The sequence below is a fragment of the Lacerta agilis genome, chromosome 6 (genome assembly GCF_009819535.1).
Source record: "Lacerta agilis isolate rLacAgi1 chromosome 6, rLacAgi1.pri, whole genome shotgun sequence".
Lineage (NCBI taxonomy): Eukaryota > Metazoa > Chordata > Lepidosauria > Squamata > Lacertidae > Lacerta > Lacerta agilis.
This window is the reverse complement of record NC_046317.1, coordinates 40,987,234-41,010,818: the sequence shown is the minus strand read 5'-3', so window position 1 is coordinate 41,010,818 and position 23,585 is coordinate 40,987,234. Positions and strand designations below refer to the sequence as shown.

General features: G+C 39.5%; 1 protein-coding gene across 7 annotated transcripts in view; it reads left to right on the top strand.

The window, feature by feature from the left end:
• The window catches only part of ELAVL4 (ELAV like RNA binding protein 4), a 98,335-nt gene that overhangs the window by 18,922 nt on the left and 55,828 nt on the right, over positions 1 to 23,585 (top strand). Inside the window, exon 1 of one of the 7 annotated variants that reach the window (XM_033152182.1) lies at positions 701 to 951. The exons of 4 other annotated variants lie outside the window; for them this stretch is intronic. In XM_033152182.1, the coding sequence (XP_033008073.1) occupies positions 943 to 951 (9 nt within the window). In that variant the 5' untranslated portion in view covers positions 701 to 942. Of the gene's footprint in view, positions 1 to 700; positions 952 to 1,481; positions 1,720 to 2,686; positions 2,990 to 23,585 lie in introns of those variants that run through there. 2 more of the 7 variants (XM_033152181.1, XM_033152179.1) reach the window with 2 other exon arrangements.

Genomic DNA, 23,585 nt, shown 5'->3' with positions numbered 1-23,585 from the left:
CCCACCCCTCCATTTTCTACCTGAACATTCTGACTAAATTTTTGTCCTGAGAAATAGCCCGTGACTAATTTTGGAAATCAAATTTACAAAATACACAAACGTCCTCTATTATGGGCAGATCTTCGGGAATTGCGTAGAGACTAAACACTATAGCACCAATGAATAAATACAGTTAAGATGCGCATTAAAGTGTTTTTGTCATATCTTTTAAGCCTAGAGGCAGATCATTAAATATGCATTTCTCTGGAAAGCAACTGTCGAGAAAGATAAGGTGGTTTAAATGGTCTAGACTTCACAGCCCTGCATGGAAGATGTGAGAGTATGGAGTCAGTGGAGCATGGCTGAGGTGTAACACTTGAGTGTCAAAGTGCTGGAAACTCTAAGGTGTGGCCTGAAACTGCCCCTCTCTCTGAGTGACTAATGGAGGAAGGGGGAAAGAGGTGTGGGTAAAATCCATGCATGTGTGATGTTCCTAAACTGGCCCTTAATTACTAGACACAAGCAGCAGTTCAGAAATCTGGTCTCTGTTGTCGGAGAGGTCACCAAATCATTAACATTGTCAATCTGGCAGTAGCTAATTTCAATAGCACCTGATGTTGCAACGCCTCCTTTAGTTTCCCTAGCCAATCGGATCTTGCTTTCAGCTGACAGATGGTCCCATAAATGGATGTAAAAAGGAGAAGCTGCTAGCCAATTTCATCAAGGCTCTATTCAGTTGTTAGCTACGTTCTAAAATCAGGGGGCTTCAACTCAGTGCTTGGGTTTTTGTTTTGTTTTCCTCATTTTGCTGCACCCTACAACAGCACTGTGTGTTTTGTGGATTTTTTATTTTTATTTTTAATTGATAAAAAAGATACAATTCTAACACATTTAGTTCCCTGAAACCATATCAAATCCTTAGAGGAATTGAAGCCTTGCAAGACCCATTATTTGCCATTAAGAATGGTTATGGTAGGTATTAGTAGTTTTTAAAATCTGTTTGTTACAGCAGTCTTTCATAGTCTGTGTATAGAACATATAGCTTTCCCCAAGTCTGCATTTTGATCAGTCTGTGTTGTCACATGAGTTTAGTTTGCTCCCGCTGGCTCGCTTGTTAAATGTCTTTCTCCCTTCATTTATCTTCCTTCTCGCTCTCTCCTGCTCTCTCTCGCATTGATATACTTGCCTCGCTTTTAATAAAGGGCAGCCGCGATGTACTTTGCCATTTTAAGGTCATTATCATTTCTCTTTTGGAATAAAGAAAAGGCTGGTTTCTAGCGCGAGGCTGCGTGTGGCCAACAGAAATGCTGAAGGCGGGGGTTGGGATGGTTATTTCCCCCACATTCACACGCGGGCATCAGACATGCAAAATGGAATCCTTGAAAAAAAATAAAATGAGGAGGCAATTGCCTTGGGACTGATACTTTTTGGTTTGGTGTATTGCGCAGTAGGCATGGTATTTCTTTCTTCCTTTTTTTGAGAGAGAGAGTGATTTATAGGAGCTTCAGTAAATGCTGCATATTGTATTTCAAAGAGTTTCCTGTCATGACCTCATAAAAAGAGGAGGCGGCTTGTATGTGTACCAGCGCCTAGTATATGCCGATTTGTTGCATCGTTGGGCAGGAGTTCTGTAAGAAGGAATGTCAGCTTTTACATAACGTTCTTTTTGCTTTTGACACTGTGCGGGGCTGTAAGGGTCCATCTTTGTGATCACAGATGGAGTGGAATGGCTTGAAAATGGTAAGTGGATGCCGGCAGCAAACTGCCCATATAGGCTTGGTGCAGTTGGCATGCCTTGTGAATTTTGCTTGTTTAGGATGGCAGATTGTGAGCCATAAATAAAATTACAGGTCGTTTTGGCTTTTAATGGGGGCACCTGTGTATGTAATGTGTATGTACAACTATTATATAAATATAGTCAAGTGTCGTGGCACTGAGTGTTTCATCCAGTGAGCATGCATTTGGATGATCTCTGCTGACAGTCGCGGTGCTTTTGTAGTGTGTCCCCAGCACAAGACGCCTTTTAATCTTCATTTGTGCTACACGATTGCTAAGTTGAAATCTAATGACTGCATGTACTGTTGCCGTAGAATCCGAACGCTATTGTGGAACAAGGGTGCTTTCTTTTCTGCTGAAGGAAGTTAAATCCTTTGGTGTGATAGTAGTATTTCTATTTTTGGAGCATTCTTCCAGCAGAGAAAAATCAGAAACTACACGACTTGTTCTCTCTACTCCCCCCCCCCACTCTCCCCACCACCACCCTCTTCGCTGTTTCTTGTGCTTTCCTTATAGATTGTGCAAAATGGCCCGATCAAATATGGACTTTTGAATCTTTCAGAACAGAGCAAATCATGGGGGTGGGGGGCAGCGGGAGGGAGGGAGGGAAAAGACATTAACATTCACCTCATTCTTCCTACTTTTGTTTCAATTGAACATTTTGCAGGCGTTCCCTCTTCTCTCTCTGGATATTTATTATAAACTGGGAAACAAAGCTATGGTCTTTTCCCTATTCTTATAGGATTTCTTTGTCTAGCTGCTTGTTTTGATGGGTGTAAAACAAATAAGATTAGACTGAGCAGCCAAACTGAAAGCGATAGCTGGGAGGAAAAGCCAATGAAAGGTTGCCGGGGAAACGAGCATTGGGGAAGCTGAGTGGGGGAGCAGGTGGCAGTCATGTGGGAATACTGCAAACAGCGTAAAAAAATTCTGGGGCTACCTCAATTATCTTTGGTGTTCTTTGTGGCAGTCACAACTTTAATTATTCTTTATAAATAAGTGTTAATTACATTTCTGGCTCAAGCCAGTGATTTCTAGAATCCCTTTTTTTTGCATCTGTTCTTTTTCTGCATATGGTGGGTGGGGGCTCTTTAACCATTTTATTTCTGATGTGAAATTGCATTTGCAAGAAAATACAAGGCGCAAGGGAAGCAGAACACTATAAGGATACAGGATGCTGAATGGAACTAGCAGACTTGCAAATGCTCTCTTAGAGTATTCATCAAATGGCAGGGTGAGAACTGTGCACAAACTTACCCTAAGTAAAGGTTTTTATGTGGAAGTGCTGTTCGTTGTGTGTTTTATGAAATGCCATGGGTCTGTAGCGGAATCATTATTTAATGCAAATACAGCCTGTCATTTAGTTTATGCATGGAATCGCAGATTTCAAATATAATGAAACTAATCTTTTTCCTACCCAACTTAATTTCCACAGTTATCTGTCTTTTGTGAAGCAATACTTAAAATACAAAAATATAAGCTAGGTGCTGCTAAGAACAAACTTAAGTATCTGTTGCTAATTTTTATGGTGCCATATGTTGTCGGGCACAAAACAATAGCATAGCATCTCTTAAAAGAAGGTAATAGGCATGTAAAGCATTAGAAGACTTTGTTGGTTGGCAGATGATAGTAAATATAAAACAGACGGCTAAGGATGCACATGCCCGGAATGTATGGCAAGGATAAGAGAAACATACCAGAAATACAGGGGCACACCTTTTATGCTTGCCAAATTTCTCATTCCCTTTCTTTGGCACATAATTTGAATGATCAATTAGAATGGAAATGCTAGTGTTTAGAAGGTTTAAAAGATGAGAAATCAAGTCTGCTTGGATTTCATTCCTTAACTAATTCTTTTGGAGACTTCAGGGTAGACGAAATTGACCCTGTCGCTATATAGGAAAAGAAAGTTGTATGGGTTCATATATGGAAAGTCTGCTGAATTTTTAAAAACCATTTTCAGATGCAATATTATGTTCATAATCTTCATTCCACATTCAAACTATTGAGTACCTCCCTCCCCATTCTCAAAGAGTATCGGCATACAGTTCTATTGTTTCCTTGAATCATTTTGGTAGGTTTTTTTTTTAAGGGTTTCCCTTTTATCTACTCTACACAATTTTAGTGTAGATTTTCATTTCCTCCTTACATATATCTCATTGGCATTGAGCTATCAGATTTTTGGTGCCAAGAGATGAATGTAATATCCATAGCTTCTATGTATATGTGGCTCTTTATTTACTGTTAGCTTATACACATAAGATTTTCCTGGGTAACATAGAAGCTTATGAATAGAACCTTTGTAGAAGAAAAATATATAAAACCAGCAGATTATTTGTGATTGTTTCTGCACTGAACCTTTAGTTGGATACCTAAAGCAGGTGAGATGTGTGAAGCATTTTATTTAAGTATCTATAGTTTACAAAATTCTAGTCAGGACAAATAGTCCAATTTATGGATTGTTTAAATACTGACTCCATCCTTTAATTTATAATTATTCCCATTGCAGTGCACATAACTAATGAAACTGGCACGTTACGTAGAGAGATGCTCTTCCTGCTAGGTGGACATCCTTCCTTTGGCCCCTTTCTTTTTGTTGCCTCTTTTGACTGTGCTGGTAATGGAAAAACTAACATGCTGTATTAGAGAATCACAACAAAGGTGACCAAGAAAAGAATCACAACAAAAGGGTGTTTCAAGCGGTGGGCTTGGTTATATTCTGTTCTTAATAGGCATAGAAGAGTTCTAAACCTCTAGAGTTCAAATGTCAATGGATTATTTTTTCAGTGTTCTGGAATCTTAATAAATTGTTTTTTGATAATACCTTTTGTTTTTTCAATCTTCCACACGTTTTGCCCCATAAATTATGTTTTTAAAACTTTGGAATGCCTAGTATGTCGCTGGGAACGTTTGTTAGGAGTTACTACATATGTAACATTAAGTCCTACATATGCATGACCTTGTGGAGAGGTTATGGTTCTAGGCTGTGCATGATTACTCACATAAAGTAACTTCGGGAGTATATAAATCCTTGATATTTTTGTACATAATCCAGGACTTTAAGATACAGAGTGGGCATGGAATACAGCTTGAATATTTAATTGCACTCGCAGCGTTGTCACACTTTTCAGTTTCTCTATTGTGTGGCATTTACTATATGTGATTATATGCCTCCTTATTTGGTTTGACTTTGGGGCATCTGACAGAATACCCTCTGGTACACTGGCAAATACTGCAATGCAGTATTTTTTTCAATGTCATTGGGGTTTAGGGAGAAAAGAATTGCAAGAAATTGTATGCAGGGCTGAATCACTGATGGCATCAGATTTTGTAAAATTGGCCAGTATCTTTTGGAAAGGCAACTACCCACCTTCTGCTGTTTCTGCTCTTCTCTCAGAGGTAGATGAGTGAGTGGGGTGTATGTGTCTGCGTGTTTATGCATGCGAGCATGTGCACACTTCTGCTTCTATTGCTTTGGTTTAGTAAAGCTAAACATACTTGGTCTTCTGTGAGAACAGACAAGGATGCATGAGATGTACATAATTCTATGGTAGAAAATTCAGTGAAAACATTTGTTTTTTTCACCCCTTTCTAAAAAGTACTTTGGCTAAATTTACCCTATATTTTTAGTTTATCTTAACCAGTGAAGAATTTGTTCGCTTACATTAAACACAGATTTACTATGTACAGGGAAGCTATCAGTAATGTTCAAAATTTACTTACATATTCATTCAGGCGATCTCCTAAACACCTTAAAATGCAGAAGACTTATAGGTCACGAGCTTCAGAGTTGAAGAAAAGAAAGCAGAGGTAATAAATTTATATGCCATTGCAAAAATGGTGTAAACTAAGCTGTCAAGGGAAAATGAAGGGATAAACAGAGGAGGGACTATACCAGTCCAGTACGAGAGATAATGGACAAATTTTGAATTTGTGTAGTAGAAGTGTCAATAGCTTGACTTCATATGCTTTTTGCTTTAATTATTATCTGTTTCTTCTTAAATGATAGCATGGGGAAGCAAAAATGATCCCTTATTAATTCTTTTGACAGTAGTTTTGGAGCATCAGCGTTTTTAAAAAGCCGTATAGCTGTATATGGCGAACATTCATTTAATATTTGTAATAATTTGATGGAGTTCCCACAACTAGAAATCATTTATATATTAATTCATTAAGAATTACCTCCATGGCCAGGGCTATTTATTTTCTCTAATAACTACATTAGTTTGCTTTAGCCATGGCACAGGTTTTGTGCCCATGGGGCCCTGTGGAAGTAAAGAGGAAACTGAGAATAATTCCCATCCATTATTCTTCCCTTAACTGTACCTTTTAATATGAAGTAGTAATCTAGAAGAGTCAGGAAATACTAAGAAGCAGCGAGAAACCCTTAATTAAATTGGATAAAAAGGCAGAGAGAACATTGAAGAAACAAGGTCAGCTAAAGGCTGAACATGCTTTTTAGAAATGCTGTATGCAAGGCTGGCTGGGGCTATATTTGGGAATGAGAACATATATAAAATGCTGAAATGTTCATTTGTTGCTAAGGTGAACACAATTATGCCCAGTACTCTACCGTGATGGGCAGATGAGATGTCCTTGGTCTGGCCTCTTAAGAGGTACTTTAATTTTAAATTAGCTTGTATCATTAAAACCAGCAGAGACAATGCTGTGGGCATATGTGGTTATCTGCACATACAGGAGCACTGGATTAGGTGTTGATGCAGTTTGTTGGGTGCCATTTCAGTGATCCTAAACCTTGATGATACAGGGGATATTCTATTTGCCTGTTTACTTGAAACTGATACACATGGATGTAGAAGTTGTACAGTCATTTGTAACACTTCAAGGAAAATCCATGCGAAGCGCTTCTGTGCGCGCTTAAGTGTTTCTGAGTGTTGGCTTTGGACTGTGATACCACTGGATCCTTTCCAGTAGACAGCATCTTTAAATTCTGATCACTTTTGCGTCGCCCTAGGCATATATGCTTTTTGATTGATATGATACATAGAGACTCGTAATTTCTAACTCCCTGTAGATTGGAATATTGACCAGAAATACACCAACATTGTAACCTAGAAGTTTTATAGGCAATGTTAGAAATTCACTTGTATTGTAACAATAAGCAGTACTTCACTTTGGCTGGTAATGTAAGTTGGCCTTGCAACTTTGATATTTAATCTGCTGGTTAGTGTATTTATTCTCCAGGTTGCACCTGAAAAATAGCAGACTGGCTCCATCTTCATAAAGTGCCCTCTGTAAGCAGACTTAGCAGTGGGAAAGAGCTGTGAAAATGAAGTGTAGCAGTCAAACTTGTTTTAAAACTCTCCAAGCTGAATTATAGTTACTAAGGAGTGTTGTATTTTCCATCGCTTTCTCTAACAAAAGTATTTTGGAATTAACATAGAGGTAAGAAATAGAGGGGTAACTTTCCCCACCAATTAGTTCAACTGGAGCTGGCCTTTTAATGACTAAGACCCTAGTGTATTATCAGCTTACATAAGAATTACAGGAAGGATAAGCCTCTGCCCCATGGATTTCAAGACATATTGGTTGACGTAAGAAAAACTAACCCTAAAACAGCTTTTCCATTAAAAACAACACCCTACACTAGTGTTCTACTTTTCATGGAATACAAGGGTATTCTTAATCTGTTAATGTTTATCATCGCTAATGCACACTGATAATTAAGATTAGACATATTTCATATGAGAATTGTGTTAACATGCATTTGGCCTTGAAAGCTTCCTGTCAATGCATATAAAAATGGAAATCAGCCTGGTGTTTATCACAAACTTAAAAGACAAAGGCTGTGATTCTGCTTTCAGGCTGCTTAAATCTTAGTGACCTCAATGAAATTTAAGAAGCCTAACTGCAGGATTTCCTGCCAAAATGTGGGCCTAAAGACAGTTGAATTACAATATTCTGTTTACCTACAGACCTAGAACCTAGATTTTAATTCCCTCTGGAGTCAGATAGAAATTCCCACTGAAACATTCAGATACCTTTTCCAAAATCTTCTGCAACCTTTAGGATATTTTGAAAGGTGCTAGTAGTTGAGCTAAGGTGAAACATTCAAGTAGAATACAAAGGGAGAAGGCTGAACCATATAAAATGAAACTACTAGAACAGGGTATGCCCACCAGCTATTGGAAGTTGAAAGAGACGTGTTTTGAAGGTTGAACCACCATCTAAAATGTGTTACATTAACTGTCTGCTCATAAAGTCAAAAGAAGAAGCATGCGTGGTCTTTTTTTTCTGCCACAATCCACCTAACATTGGCACTTTTTTGGTGCTGCCTTCAATGTATGCTCCAACTGTAAGCATTTTTAGTACTGAATTAGTTATTGAACTGAAGGTAACCTTGTGCAGCAGTTGCGGCTCATTAGTGCAGTGGGAATGAGCACAATAAATACATATTTTTGGGATGAAGCATGCCACTTATTTATTTTGGATTATTCCGCAGATAAGCAGTGTTGGCATGGCAGTAGGGCAAGGATATGGTCTTCACTTGAATCAGTGTTGGAATAAATATTGCTGCCAGACTGTTGGGAAACACCCATGACAGTTGGCCAGCATTCAACTCTAATGTGGTGTAGACCAGGCATCTGGGTTCCCACTGGGCAGCTGGGGGGAGGCTGGGCCCCTTTTGAGCTAGGGGTGTGACTTGATTACCCCCCCCCCCCATCCCAAGACCTCTTATGGAGGTTCTCATTATGTTTAGATCCTGCCCAATGCCATTCCACCCAAGGTCATCACAAAGTATAGAATGCGTAACAGAATGACCTTAACCTTGCCCCTCTAGTATTCTTTCCAGATCCTGTGGGACCTTGCAAGAACTGGCTGGGGAGGCCGCAGCCTGGCAGCTGCTGATCCACCAGACAATGGCATCCCACACAAAAGTCATGGGAAGCAATGGTATAACATATTGGTCCAACTTCATCTACAGGTTTTGGTCTTAAAGTTAGTCTGAAACAAATGTGATATTTCAGAAAATAGAAATGAGATCCAGACAAAATGCTGCTTAAATGCAGTGTGGTCAGATGAGCAGTTTTTAACAGCTCATTTTCAGTGTTGACTTTAAACTTGTAAATTTTATAATTTATATTTTATAATTAACATATACAATGATGTCTCTCTTCCCCCCTTTTTCTTTTGGCCTGTATTACTGTGCTGCTGTTGAAATGCATGTACAGTATTTTTGATTACACAAATATCCATATCTCTTTCTAATGTGTGCCAGGTGTGCTGTTAAGGTGCAGCTTTTACAGTGCCACATTGCAGGAGTCTTTTAAGAAGCAAGCTCCACTGAATGCATTGAGGCTTAATTCTACTTAAGGAGGGCTACAGCTTTGGAGCATCAGTTGTTCTTTCTGTAAGAACGGCTATTGTAGCGAATTAGCCAGGTCTAGACAGATTCATGCATTGTAAAGGCAAACTTATAATGCAATCCTATTCATATCTATACAGACGTAAGCTTCATTGAAATCATTTTGACCTAAAGTACAATCATAGCCATGGCTACATCAATGCATGTCCTGCTGAATTCAGTGGGGCTTATTCCCAATTAACAGGGGTTTGGATTACATCTGTACTCCTAGGTAAGTGTATTTAGGATTGCAGTGTTAGTATAGCAACTAAAATGGCTTTGAATTTGCCCATTTGAAGGAACTAATTCAGTAGCTCTACACAGTAGGATATGTGTTTGGAACACTTCAAAAACTTTAGTGCAAGTTTAACGTACTCAGAGAATCTTGAATGTGGTTAATGAGTTGACATCATGTTTGATCGTTCAGAAAGTATGGTATATATTTAACAGTAGAACTGCTATTTCTGTAAAATGAGTATATTTTTAGTATCTTTTCTTTGTCAGCACTAGATCTGAAGAAAATATTTGTAAGTTGAATATTTGATGAAGTGGAAAATAAAAGCTGAAATTAACACTGTGTTTCTTATACAACTTTGTTTGGAAGGTTAGTTAGGTGTGGAAATCATGAGGTGTGAGTTAGCAACACATTTTAGTGAAGGAGGAGAAACAATATTTTTCCACCACAGTTTGGGTCTTTAAAAGGCTTCAGTCTGGATCCCAGCAGTCTTAAGTCCTGGTATATGCATGCAACAGAATGAGATGGTAGAATCCTGAGGCAGTACCCACTTAAAACTGCAGGTGATAGGGAGTGCCAGGCCCTAAGATGCTAGTTTTGTACTTGAGTAGAAAATTCTGCATAGGGGGATTTTTTTAATATTAAAAAAATGATTTATGCCTGCAGCGCATCCTGTGACCTGTCTCTGTCACCTCATTTTGCTGAATATGCAGACCAGACCTAAGCTGCCCTTCTGCGGCTGTAGGTTGCACATAACGACATATCTAGCTCCCTGTATTATCATTTCATTGTCATGTCCTATACACTTGAAATGAACTGATAGATTATTCTCAATTTGTGAACAAAGTAGGAAACAGTATGAATGCAGGTGGACAGTAACTGAACACCATGCACTATTTGCATGGTGTTACTAATCCTATAGGAGCAGAGCTGTTTTGTAATCAGAATTTAATCTGTATTGTTCTCTACTCAATTAGTTTGTTATGGTATGCAATGCCGTGATCAACTTCCGGTGATGAAACTTCAGTTAATTTAGGGTAATCAATTTGTTTTGTTTTGTTTGTTTGTTTGTTTAAAAATATCCTATAATCTGTATTTTACAATTTCAGTCTGAGACTTCTTTGTAGGATGAGGTGCACAGAGGAAGAAAGGAAACAGCGTTTATATTGTATGGTTATATTGGATACAACTGTAGTTTAAACTTGAATATCCCAAGTTTACTTATTTGACTGTCACAACAGTCTTGGGAATCAGATATTGGCTTTGATAGAGTATAATGAATTTTGTATACTTTAATATTTTCAGGGTGAAATTTTGCATCCCAATTACTATACATATTTATGACCTCTAAATTTGAAAATACAGTTTCTTATTGACTTGACTTGCTCACAATGATGAAACCTTGTTTGTATAACATAATACAAATGTTACTGTTTTCCTCTGTCAAAGTATATATTAGAAGGCTTTATTACTACCTTAAACGTCCAGCTGACTGTAACTGAATGGTCATTTAGAGTTTTATGCAGGAAGTATATCCCATTTGTAATATGTCGTCTGCTGTTTGTTCTTTAGTGTAGCATTCGCCAGTGTTGTTACAGGCTGCTCACATTTGATGATGATGATGATGATAATAATAATAATAATAATAATAATAATAATAATAATAATAATTTTTTATTTGTACCCCGCCCATCTGGCCGGGTCTCCCTAGCCACTCTGGGTGGCTTCCATCAAATATTAAAATAAATTTAAAATATCACAGATTAAAAACTTCTCTAAACAGGGCTGCCTTCAGGTATTTTCTGAATGTCAGGTAGTTTATTCCCTTGACCTGTGATGGGAGGGCGTTCCACAGGGCAGGCGCCACTACCGAGAAGGCCCTCTGCCTGGTTCCCTGTAGCTTTGCTTCTCGCAGTGAGGGAACCGACAGAAGGCCCTCGGCGCTGGATCTCAGTGTCCGGGCTGAATGATGGGGGTGGAGACAGCAATGAAGTACTTTATTAACATGCAAACTTAAGTTCATCTTTGCAAAACTTGCTGGTTTAGCAATGTACCATCTTGTCTGCCGTTCAAAAGCTTTAGAATAACTGAAAAGTTGCAGCAGTGGGTGTTTGGTATCTCTGTGTAGATCTTGTGCATTTTTTGCCCTTGGAATATACTTTTCATACCTAGAGCTATGCTGGAGTCGTGACCCTTAGAACATGTATATACCATGCCATCCTTTGGTTAGTGTTCTTTTCACCGTGGTACACAGTGCACCTCAAAGCACAAAAAATGTATTGTTCTTTTATTCAGCTTCACCTGCTCCTGAGAATTTCAGACTGGTGAGAAATGCCTTAGTTACCATGGGTTTAGATAGCTGCCACATCCTTAAATGGGGCTGCTTTTAAAGAGTCTGCAGAAGCTCCAATTTGTTCAAATGCAGCAGCTAAACTTATTGGAGTTGTTTGTTGTTGGGACATGTGGTTTTCATTTTGCAACAACCACAATTCAGAGTCTTGATGGTGACCATTTTAAAAGCACCAAGTGACTTGAATGTTGGTTACCTAAAGCTTTTCTCCTCCCATACCATCCTGCCTGTTCCTTCAGACCTTCTAGAGTGGTCTCTCCATGTCGCAGCAATGGCCAAGGTACAGTTGATTGGGATGGGACATGGAAAAGATCCTTCTCCATTTGTGTACCTAAACAGCAGAACTCTTTACCTCAGGAGATGCATTTAGCCTCTTTATTGGCCTTGTGCCACCAGCTGAAGACAGTTCTTTTCCAGCAGGCATTTGCCAAGTAGTATAATACAGTTGTTCAGTCGTGTCCAACTCTTCGTGACCCCATGGACCAGAGCACGCCAGGCACGCCTATCTTTCACTGCCTCCTGCAGTTTGGCCAAACTCATGCTAGTCGCTTCAAGAACACTGTCCAACCATCTCATCCTCTGTCGTCCCCTTCTCCTTGTGCCCTCCATCTTTCCCAACATCAGAGGCTTTTCCAGGGAGTCTTCTCTTCTCATGAGGTGGCCAAAGTACTAGAGCCTCAACTTCAGGATCTGTCCTTCCAGTGAGCACTCAGGGCTGATTTCTTTTAAGGATGGATAAGTTTGATCTATTTGCAGTCTATGGGACTCTCAAGAGTCTCCTCCAGCACCATAATTCAAAAGCATCAATTCTTCAGTGATCAGTCTTCTTTATGGTCCAGCTCTCACTTCCATACACTACTACTGGGAAAACCATAGCTTTAACTATACGGACCTTTGTCGGCAAGGTGATGTCTCTGCTTTTTAAGATGCTGTCTAGGTTTGTCATTGCTTTCCTCCCAAGAAGCAGGCGTCTTTTAATTTCTTGACTGCTGTCCCCATCTGCAGTGATTATGGAGCCCAAGAAAGTAAGATCTCTCACTAATATTAGTGCACTGATCCCTGCTTTTAAAGTTTCCTTTATTAGCTGCCAGTTCTTTTTTAATTTAATTTTTTTTAAATTTAATTTGAGGGTTTTCCTTTTTTTAAAAAATGTGTTAGATCTTAATATTGGAGGGTAGATGCATTTATTTGATACATCTAATAAAGAAATAAAAAGTAGAATTGAGATTGGTGCTTTTTCATTCCCTCCCGTAAATGATCTAGATCCAGGGGTAAAAAGGAGACAGTCAGGTTTGATAAAATCCCATCACAGCAGTTTCCGTGCTGTAGATGTAAGTGAGTGGCAGATGGGGCTTGTCAACCTGGGAGGGTAGCTCAGCTAGGAGAAGGAAAACTAATCCTAAACCTCCGCTGCCTTGCAGGATATCTTCAGGAGAAGAAAAGGCTAAGGAGGAGTAAAGCCTACACAAATCCACAGTAGAGTCCCTAAGATGGTTGGATGGCTCCTTGTATGCCTCATTCTGTCAGCTGCTCTAGCCAAGCTGAGGATACCATGCTCAGTGATATCAAACACCATCTGGAAGTGAGAACAAGTTCGCAGTCCCACCCTCACTCCCCGGTCATGATCTCTGTAAAGGTTCCATGGATAGACCAGATCTCAGATAGAAATGCTGCTATCCAAGAATGCTTGCAGCTTGCCCTATCTCTCCACATTCCCCGAAGGGGGTTTTGTGACTTAGTTTTTCTATTCAAGGAGTCGAGGCAGTGTATTTAAAAAATGTCATCTATAAATATTGCTGGAATTTTAGTGAGCAGCTGTAATAACTGGTGTGATAGTGTTAAACTTATAAATAAAACCATATATCACCAGAAATGTTTTCAAAGACAAAACAAATAACATATCAACTGATCTGTAGAAAATGTAACTTGGAAAGAGACATTGCACATACTTTTGTAAACCAAGAAATCTTTAATAAAAATACAGTACATTTAAAAAACAAAATTTAGATACTACAGTGGTGCCTCGGGTTAAGAACTTAATTCGTTCAGGAGGTCTGTTCTTAACCTGAAACTATTCTTAACTTGAGGTACCAATTTAGCTAATGGGGCCTCCCATTAGCCACACAATTTCTGTTCTCATCCTGAAGCGAAGTCCTTAACCCGAGGTACTACTTCCAGGTTAGCGGAGTCTGTAACCTGAAGCGTCTGTAACCCGAGGTACTACTGTACTTAATTGTAAACAAAACTTGTAAACTGATTTAGTATTATAGTTTTGCTGGTGGAACTTGAGTAACAGTGCCATGGTGTTCAACTGATAGAGGTAGAAAATAAATACTCTTGTGTTCATCCAGGTAGTGGTAATATCAGTGATACAGTCATACCTCTGGTTGCGTTTTCTATGGGTTGTGAATGCGCCGAACCCGGAAGTACTGGAATGGGTTACTTCCGGGTTTCAGTGCATGCGCAGAAGCGCTGAATCGTGCCACACACATGCACAGACGCGGCGCTTCAGGTTGCGGACCTTTCAGGTTGTGAACGGGGCTCCAGAACGGATCCCGTTCGCAGCCAGAGGTACCACTGTAGTAATATCTGACTACATGAAGTATTTAGTGTCATTTGTGCCCTCTTCTCAGCTTCTTCCACAATTTAACATTTTGGCAGGTATTTCCAGGTGTTTGGTGAGAGAAAGTAGTATGTTTTTATTTCCAGCTTTTAGAATTAAGTACCTGCTAAAGGAGCAACTCAAACATTAGATGGCAGGACATTATACCCTTGCACTGCTTTCTGCAAATTTCATTCTAGCCTCAATTCCCTTCCTAAGAAATCACTGCTCATGTTGTTCTGCACTACTTTTTCTTTTTCTCTCTGAAGATAGTTACTTGCACAGGATCAAATACATTATCATTAATCACATTGTTTTCATTGTCATCAAATGAAAGTGTATTTTAGGACTGGGTAACGGGGGAGCAGAAATAGATCATTAGCATTTCCCATTGCTTTGTGGATGTGTAGTATCTCAAGGCTGTATCCAGTCCTCCTCAGAGTACACCCATTGAAAGTAATGGCCTTCTCTGAGCATAGTTTACTTGGATACAATCCATGGTGTTGGGCTCACCACCCATGCATACTTGACTATGGATAAAGAAAACCCATTTTCTCCAATAAAAATGGACTTGTTTAATTGGACTAGAGGTCAGTTTAGAATAGCATTGTCTGTGATGGTGGCCAGTCTCATGTCACAAAGATATTTGCAAACAGGACAGAATGATTGCCAGAATGAGAGCCAGTGTGGTGTAGTGGTTAAGAGTGGTAGACTCGTAATCTGGGGGACCGGGTTCACGTCTCCGCTCCTCCACATGCAGCTGCTGGGTGACCTTGGGCTAGTCACACTTCTCTGAAGTCTCTCAGCCCTACTCACCTCACAGAGTGTTTGTTGTGGGGGAGGAAGGGAAAGGAGAATGTTAGCCGCTTTGAGACTCCTTCGGGTAGTGAAAAGCGGGATATCAAATCCAAACTCCTCCTATTCTTCTTCTTCTTACTTGTCCCCAGCAACTGGCAGTAGAGGTTTATCACTTTGGCACATGTATATTTTCTTTCTGGCTTTGACGGCAAATAGCCCTTGATTATGTCCTCTGAAACATACTTAGCCTTGTGATCATCACTTTATTCTGTGATGGTGAATTTTGTTGGGTTGTTATTCAGGTGGAGGTGGGAGAGAGGTGTTCCCGCTGGCCTACTACACTGGAGGAATTAAATCTGAAATCTAAATATATGAATAACATGTTCTGCTATTAAACTGTTTGTCATTGAACTATGACACTTATGTCCTTTATTTCCTAGCAGAAGAAGATTACAGCGGATAGTTAAATTATCATCTCCCAGGTACTTAGGAAAGCAACACTGACCCTGTATGAGGATAGGTTATGGTGCAACCATTATAAAATTTACTTACTTACTTACTTGCTCTATCTATCTATCTATCTATCCATCTAATGATAATAGCATAAAAATATAAAATGAAAACACAAAATAACTTAACAAAACCCCAAGACTCACAACTAAGATGGTCTCTGGCCTCCTTAGCAACCTCAGCATTTTCTAGCTGGTCAGGGGCTAAGCCATTTGCAAAGTGTTTGCAGAGATGGCCTATGTATTCATACATTTCTGAAATTTAATTTTTTTTAGATAGGTGGCGGAAATTGAAAGCTCACCTTCCCATTGTGCATAGTTGGAGAGATTTCAGGAAGAAAAACAATGAGAGATCTGATCATAAGAACATAAGAAGAGTTTGTTGGATCAGACCAATGGCCCATCTGGTTCAGCATCCTGTTTTCACAATGGCCAACCAGGGGCCCATGGGATGGCAGCAAGCAGGATTCAAGCGCAGGACCACTCTCCTCTCCTGTGATTTCCAGCCACTGTTATTCAGAAATATTATTGCCTCAAACTGGAAGCAAAGCATAGCCATTGTGGCTAATAGCCATCAGCAGCCCTCTCCCATGAAAAATCCTATTTTTAAAGATAGAATCTCTCAGCATTGTGATGCTGTTCATGTATGTCATTCTTCAGACTCTCATCTCCGCAGATACTTGCTTTGAAGTATAAGGAACACTGTAGTTAAAACAGAACAAAACAGCAAAAGAGTACATACCATTGCTTCACAATAATTTTAAACAAAAAATGAATTTCTTGGGTAGAAAGCAAGTTTATTTTCGAATGCAAACTAGATAACAGAAAAGTATGTGAGCTGTGAGAAGGTTCACCCCATGCACACTCCGAGCAGCTTCTAACACATGCAAGGCAGCCACATTGAGAGAGCAATGGCACAGTTGCTAATGCCTGCACTGTATCTTCCTTGGCTTCGCCCACTCATGGCATTTACTGTACGCTGCCATTGGCAGGCAGCTTAAAAAACTTAATTGCTACTGGAATTTCTGAGGGAGCAGATAGTAAGAGAAGATTTTACTCTTCCTGCATTCTGTGGTGTTCTCTCCATCCCTGCCCCCCAAGCCTGAAGTTCTGGGATAGTTTTTTTGGTAGACAGGTTCTGCTCTATCTGTTCATGCCTCCATGGGCCACTTTCAGAATCTGGGTGATGGGTGTGTCTGATCCGTCGAGAGAGGCAGGGCTTAACCCAGTGACTGGCAGCTCTGAGATGGGTAGCGTTAGAGGCACAGAGGAAGTGTTGGAGATGAAAGCAGGACTGAAGAGGGAGGAAGGGCTTGGGGTTCTTGTCGCAGTGACAGGCAAGGCGAGCAGGTTGAGAGATCCTCCACTTGGCTCCTTCCCAGTATCCTCACTGTCAGGCTCCCCCAAGTCGGGCACCTCCCCAGGGTCTCTACAAACCATATACCTGCACCGTCCTGATTCGACCAGCCCATGTGTGTGTGTGTGTGTGTGAGAGAGAGAGAGAGAGAGAGAGAGATGGTTGCACTCATCATTGGCATGTGACCCCAAACAACACAAGAATACCTGTTTGCTAATAGGAACAGAGACTATACAGAAAGTGGTCATTTTTGCTGTGGTTAATTAAAAATATATGTGCTATTTTTGTCTTGGAACAAACTCTTTAAAACCCGAAGCTCTGTGAATATGCTAGAACTAACTCAAGAGTGCAATCTATGTAGGGATTTATAGCTAACACTGTTTAATTAGAAAAAATATTGTAGTAAATTTGGCAAATATAGCTTTGTCACATACATAGTTTCTGGGATAATTCTTTTTCTGTGAGCAACACCTTGGTGAAAAATCAAGCTTTTGTTTTGAATTTTGTCATCATTTTGACTAAAATAAGTTTATTGATGCTCAGAAACATTTATGTGAGGATAGGTTGCATATAGCTATGGAGCACTGGTGATTATCAGAAGGCACATAATTTTTGCTTACTAATTCTCACAAGTTTTACACATCAAGAGCCGTCTTGGATTTTTCACACTTGGAAGGTAATAGTTGCAGGCTCCTAATAGCGCACAGTAAGTTGGACATAACTTACAGATGTAGTCTTGTATCTTTCTAGATAATGAAAACGAGTAAATGAAGCTTGTATATAAGTAAATTATTTGTACACTTCCTGCTCTGCTTTGTTTCCAGCATGCCCCTCAGGACTCACTAGTCCCAGTCTTGACTTGCTCTGTGACCATGACTGCAGCAATAGCTTCACAGCATCTACATTGCTTCCATTTGTCTCACCTTCCTGGTAAGGTTGTGTCTGTGCTGGTTCACCAGTGGAGCCAATTTGGTGTTCCCACCAGTGTGCCCATGCAGCAGTAACCATGCTGTCACCTTGTAAGCAGCTACTGCTGGGGGCTGTTAATATGCCTTTGTCCATCACATAGAGCCACTCCTGTCTAGGTGGCTCTCTCAGTAACAGAGCAAGGGCTAAAGTAATTGTAATAGCATGTGAGATAGGGATGGAGCAGAGGTTTTATTCAATTCTTATGTCTGATTCAGTTCTTAGCTATGATACCTGCAGTCCAGAGTTGGACTAGATGACTTATGGGATACTGTTCTATGATTCTCATTTAAAGGCAGACCTACCCAATTTGCACTTTTCAAACTGAAGCACAGCCATCCTTTAAAATTCTGGGACTTTCTGAATGCAGAAGGCTGTACCATTGAGCTACTGCCCCTCTGATTTGAATTCTCCCTTTTCAATGACTTCTGTTATACTACGGAAAAATAAAAACCAGCAGGAGATCTTGTCAAGTCTTCTTTGGCCCTAACATTATGCTAGGATGCTTTTTAAAGAAACTCATAGCCATAAGCATATGCTTCTCTTTCTCTTTTGGAAATGACATTGGCCTAATTCATGCACCACATTAAAGTACAGTATAGTAAAAAACAAACTGTCGTTTCATGTGAGTGTGGAGTCTGCTGCTGGAACACTCTCATTCTGCTCCGACCCTACTCTTGTTGTCTTGGCTTGTTGCGTCTGAAGCCAGGCAGGCTCACAAACCAAAAGTGATAGCCCAATGGTTCGATGCAAACAAACCAAGAGCCTGGATTTGGATGTTGTGATAAACCAGACTCTGGCTTGTTTCTGGTAGTGCAGCAGAAGCAGAGCAATAACTTTTCAGAAGCACGTACATTAAGATACAGTCTGTTCTTGATTTAATATGATGTGCAAACCAGTCCATTTCTCTCATGCAATATGTCAAAAAAACCAACTAATGTAATTGAGACAGAAGTAGAAATACAAAAGTAGAAATGTGAGTCCGGAATCAGAATTACAACCTGTTCTGGTACTTTCTCTAAAGGATCAGTTTAGAGGGGTTTCTGGATGTACAGACAGCTGCAGTATCTAGGAATGCCTTTTCCCAGCTTTGGGTAGCGTACTAGTGCACACATTCCTGAAGAAAGCAGATCATCCATTGTTACACAGCCATTAATCATATCCATATTAGATTACGGAAACACACTACATGTGGGGTTGTCCTTGAAAAGTGTTCAAAAACTCTAGCTGGTACAAAACGTTTTGGACAGAATAATTTCTACGGTTCACTTTTCTGACCATATTACTTTGGTCTTGCTTAAATTACACCGGCTTCTACTTTGTTTCTTGCTCCAATTCAAGGCACTTGTTATTACCTACTTTGGTATCTGAAGAAGTGTGCATGCACACAAAAGCTCATGGCAATAACAAACTTAGTTGGTCTCTTAAGGTGCTACTAGAAGGAATTTTTTTATTTTGTTTCGACTACGGCAGACCAACACAGCTACCTACCTGTAACTAGAACTACTTTGGGCTGCCTTTGAAGATGACCTGGAAACTTCAGTTGGTCTAAAACGCAGCAGCCAGATTACTGGCTCGGTTTCAAGTTTATAAACCTTGTTTTAGAACAGCTGGATTGATTGCCTGTTTCCTGGCCCAGTTCAAGATGCCTGTGCTAATGTTTAAACCCCTAAATGACTTAGGTCCCAATAGCTGAAAGATTGCCTCTTTCCCTACAGATCATCTTGTATTTTAAGTGGTTCAGATGCCCTCAAAATCTTGGGGATTGTTGGCCCAGGAGAGAAGATTCTCTCTAGCATCCCTGAAATTGTGGAATTTCTGCCTAGCATAGGTGCATCTTATACAGTGTATATCATGGCTGAAGATGCACTATTATATATGATTTTAGAAAGCAATTTACAATGATATGCAGGCATACTTACCCCATAAAATACAATATAAAACCCTGTAAATGTTTAAAACATAAACTTCAATATATTTTTGTTATTTATAGTTCAGTTATTATGCAGGTACTTTGTCTGTTACGGTGCCCAGTAGTATGAAACCATAAAAGTGGCAATTTTTAACTTATTCGTGTTACAGGCTGAATCTTAGATTTTATAGAAAAGTTGTAACATTTTGTCACTCAAAAATTTAAACATTGGTAAGCATCTGTTAGACCAGAAGCTTTTAATTTTTCTTGACAAGTTATTTCTGCAACTAAGAAGTTCTGTTTTTCGCCATGGTTCTTTTGAAAAATGCTGATGATACCCTCATACATTTTTGCAGGTTGTTGTGTCAAAATGCAGAGGGTTAAATATTTATTTTGGGGATATTGGATTTGCCTGGAGGCAGAGATACTCTGAAACTTAGTTTTCCCCTTTTATTTTGAGTTCATAATGTTTTTATTAAGTAAATAATAGCAAGTCTTGTTTGCAGTACAGAAGCTTTAATAAAAATAGTAATTGACATTGAAACTTGGCAGTTGTGTTATTGAGAAGAAAATGCACTTTCGAAGGTCCCACAGATGAGCTTTTATCCATGGCGTTTTTTCAGATACCAGCTTTCTTAAACAAGAATAAGTTTATTGATTGATATATTAAGATGTTATGCCCTGTCCTTGAAGCACATTATCAGGATTACTTCCAATAAAATATTAAAACACTATGCAATAGCTAACATATAACAAGACATTGATTGCACAATCTAAACAAATTTAAGCACTTATCCCAATGTTTTAAATAGAAGAAATTAAGTATTCGTTTAAAGCTGTAACCTTATGTCCACTTCTCTAGGAATAAGCCCCAGTGATTTTATTGAGACCTCCTTCTGAGTTTGCATGTATGAGGTTGTGCTGTAACTCACCCTTTCAAATCAACACTCATAAAAACCTTGGATTAGGATTTACTTTATACTGCACTTGAGGGGCATTTTGGTCAAAGTGTGACATGAGAGATTGGCTGGAGGTAAGAGAGAAGACATTAACTGATGTGATTTGATCACAAGGATCATCAGTATATCCTTTTGCTTTCTTTCAGTATTCTTCTATTGTTTTGGCGAGTGGATATATGGGTCTCACATTTTAATTCTTCATTTCCTGGAGTAGTACAGTAGTACCTCTGGTTGTGGACGGGATCTGTTCCGGAGCTCCGGCCGGATCCCGCGGTTACCGCAACTGGAGGGAACGCTTATGTGCATGTGGCGAAACACTTCCAGGTTTGCTGCTTTCGCAACCCGAAGTTTACGTTACCCAAGGGTAACATAAGCCAAGGTGCTACTGTAATGCTATACCAGTGACTGAGGATGGGTGACGGTTAATTTTGGCTTCTTATTTTTTTGCAATATTAAGTTCGATTCTTCACATTTTCAAATTAGGTTGTGTTTTTTTTAATGCAAATTTTTCCTAATATACATTTTTTTGTGTGGATTCTTTTTAACATACATATTTTTTGCAAATTATTTGTATTTTTCACTAATAAATGCATTTATATGCATACCTTACCCCACTGTAGGCATATTTTACATATTACACAGCTGGAGAACAACATTCCAAACATTGGAGATGTGAATTGTGGAGGATGGCTGTGTTATGGTTTGCATATTATTTCAAAAAGTGTGAATTGAGTAAGTTTGCTTTTAAATGCAAACTGAATCAATTTTCTCCCACATCCCTATCACCCACAAAGGGAGGATCAAGAAGCCGCCAAAGTTTGTGGCACACAAAGTTAAAAGAATATCTCACCACCTAATTTACTGGAATCTGAAGACTTGGGGGGGGGGAGGGGCGGATTCAAGAATACAATCTCATTCTCCCAGTGCAATATTATTGGCAAAGTTCATTTCAACTTTTTAGAAGTATAGTCCGGGTGAGACCTCTGTGATACCAGGTGTTGTACAAACAAGAAGGGAGTTTGTAAAAGGAGCATGCAGGGGACCACAGGTCTGCAATTGACACTACTAAAGTCATGATGGGTGGAACTAATACCCCTAGATTGAGTTTATCATATTAACTTAATTACTTAGTGTGTGTTCAAAATACTTGATTAATTGGACATGGGTTTTCTGTCTTATTAGCTGTAACTTGGACTGGGTTAATATAGGGATTCAGACAATCAAGAAAGGAGTATAACTGTGTTTTGTGTTTTGTTTTCTATGTGTAGATTAACCACCATAATCTGTTAGCCATAAGTCAGGTTCTGAAACATGAATGCTATACATGCTGTAGTTTGCAATTGCAGAATAGAGCACAATGTTGAAAATAATTATTTTTAAAGACTGCATTTTTACAAGTCTTAAGTTTGCAATGGGTCCCCTCTGACAGTTTGTTGTGACATGCAAAAGCATGTTGAAATGATAATGAAAGAAATGCCTTTTGACAACAGAATGCTGCATTATTTATCAGTGTTTCTTTTATGAAATAATTTTCTAAGTATGTTCATTAATTAACATTTAGAAATAATATGAAATTATAGTTAATGAATTTTTCATAAGTTATATTTTACCACATTATAAACTTCCACAGTCCCTTTGAGTATTTTCCCTCCCTTTTAATTTCAGAACCCATCCAACCAACTTGAAATTGATTCCATTTTATTACCATATTTCCCAGTTCCCTTTGCTCACTTAGAAATTGCTGGTTTGTGAATGCTGGTCAAATTTGTTTTAATAATTTGGTTTTTTGTGTTTTTTCCCTTTTGTTGCTCATTCAAACATATTTTCCTATTGAAAATATGTGTTTCCATGTACATAAACTAAGCAAGATTGGGATTTAAAGGATTTTATTTCTTAACATTTAAAATACATATGTGAGGTTCTTTCCAGTTCAATACCCAGATGTTGCTTGACATATGGGAATACTCTTCACATCTGGGAATACTCTTAACATTTTTTTTTAAGAAAATGAACATTTCCCTGTATTGATCAGGAGCAGTGGGAGTTGTAGCCCAATAACATCTGGAATAAGCCATGTTGGCTACCTCTTGTTTAGGCTATGGGGCAACTGAGTTTAGAAGCTGCAATAAAGGTTATTGTAATTTAAGTTGTCATTTTTCATACCACCACTTTGCCAAATAAGTGGAGATAACGGGAAGAGGGAGTGTAAACAGAAGAGGCAAGAGTAGCAGGGTGGATATAGAGTAACAGGGAGAACTACCTATCCACTTGCCATTATACTATTCCGCGTGATTGTTCCTCAAGCCACTCTTCCCTTGCAGGCTTCCAGACATATAGTTCTATATCCTGTGATATTTCAGGCACATTTGCAATGGTGTATTGTCTCTGAAATATTCCATCTACTCCAATATGCACATGATGCTTGTGCATCCTGAAGGTTTTCTTGCTAACTTAGGGTTACCAGACGTCCCTGTTTCCTGGGGACAGTCCCCAGATTTGCAACTCTGTCCCCAGACAAATTCCATCCCGAGAACGTCCCCGGATTTCATTCAAAGTCCCCTGGAAACATGGCAGCAGAGGCAGAGCAAAGTGGGTGCAGCGTACTCCAGATGCCATCCTGATGAGGGTGACACTCACTGTGCCGCCCGGGCGTGCATGGCACACACACCATTGTCCCCGTGCTCTCAGTTGGAGGAGGCAGGCAGGCAGGGTAGAGGACAAGCTGCACAGGGCTTTGCCAGCACCGCTGGAAAAGCGGAGCTCACCCCCTTCCGCC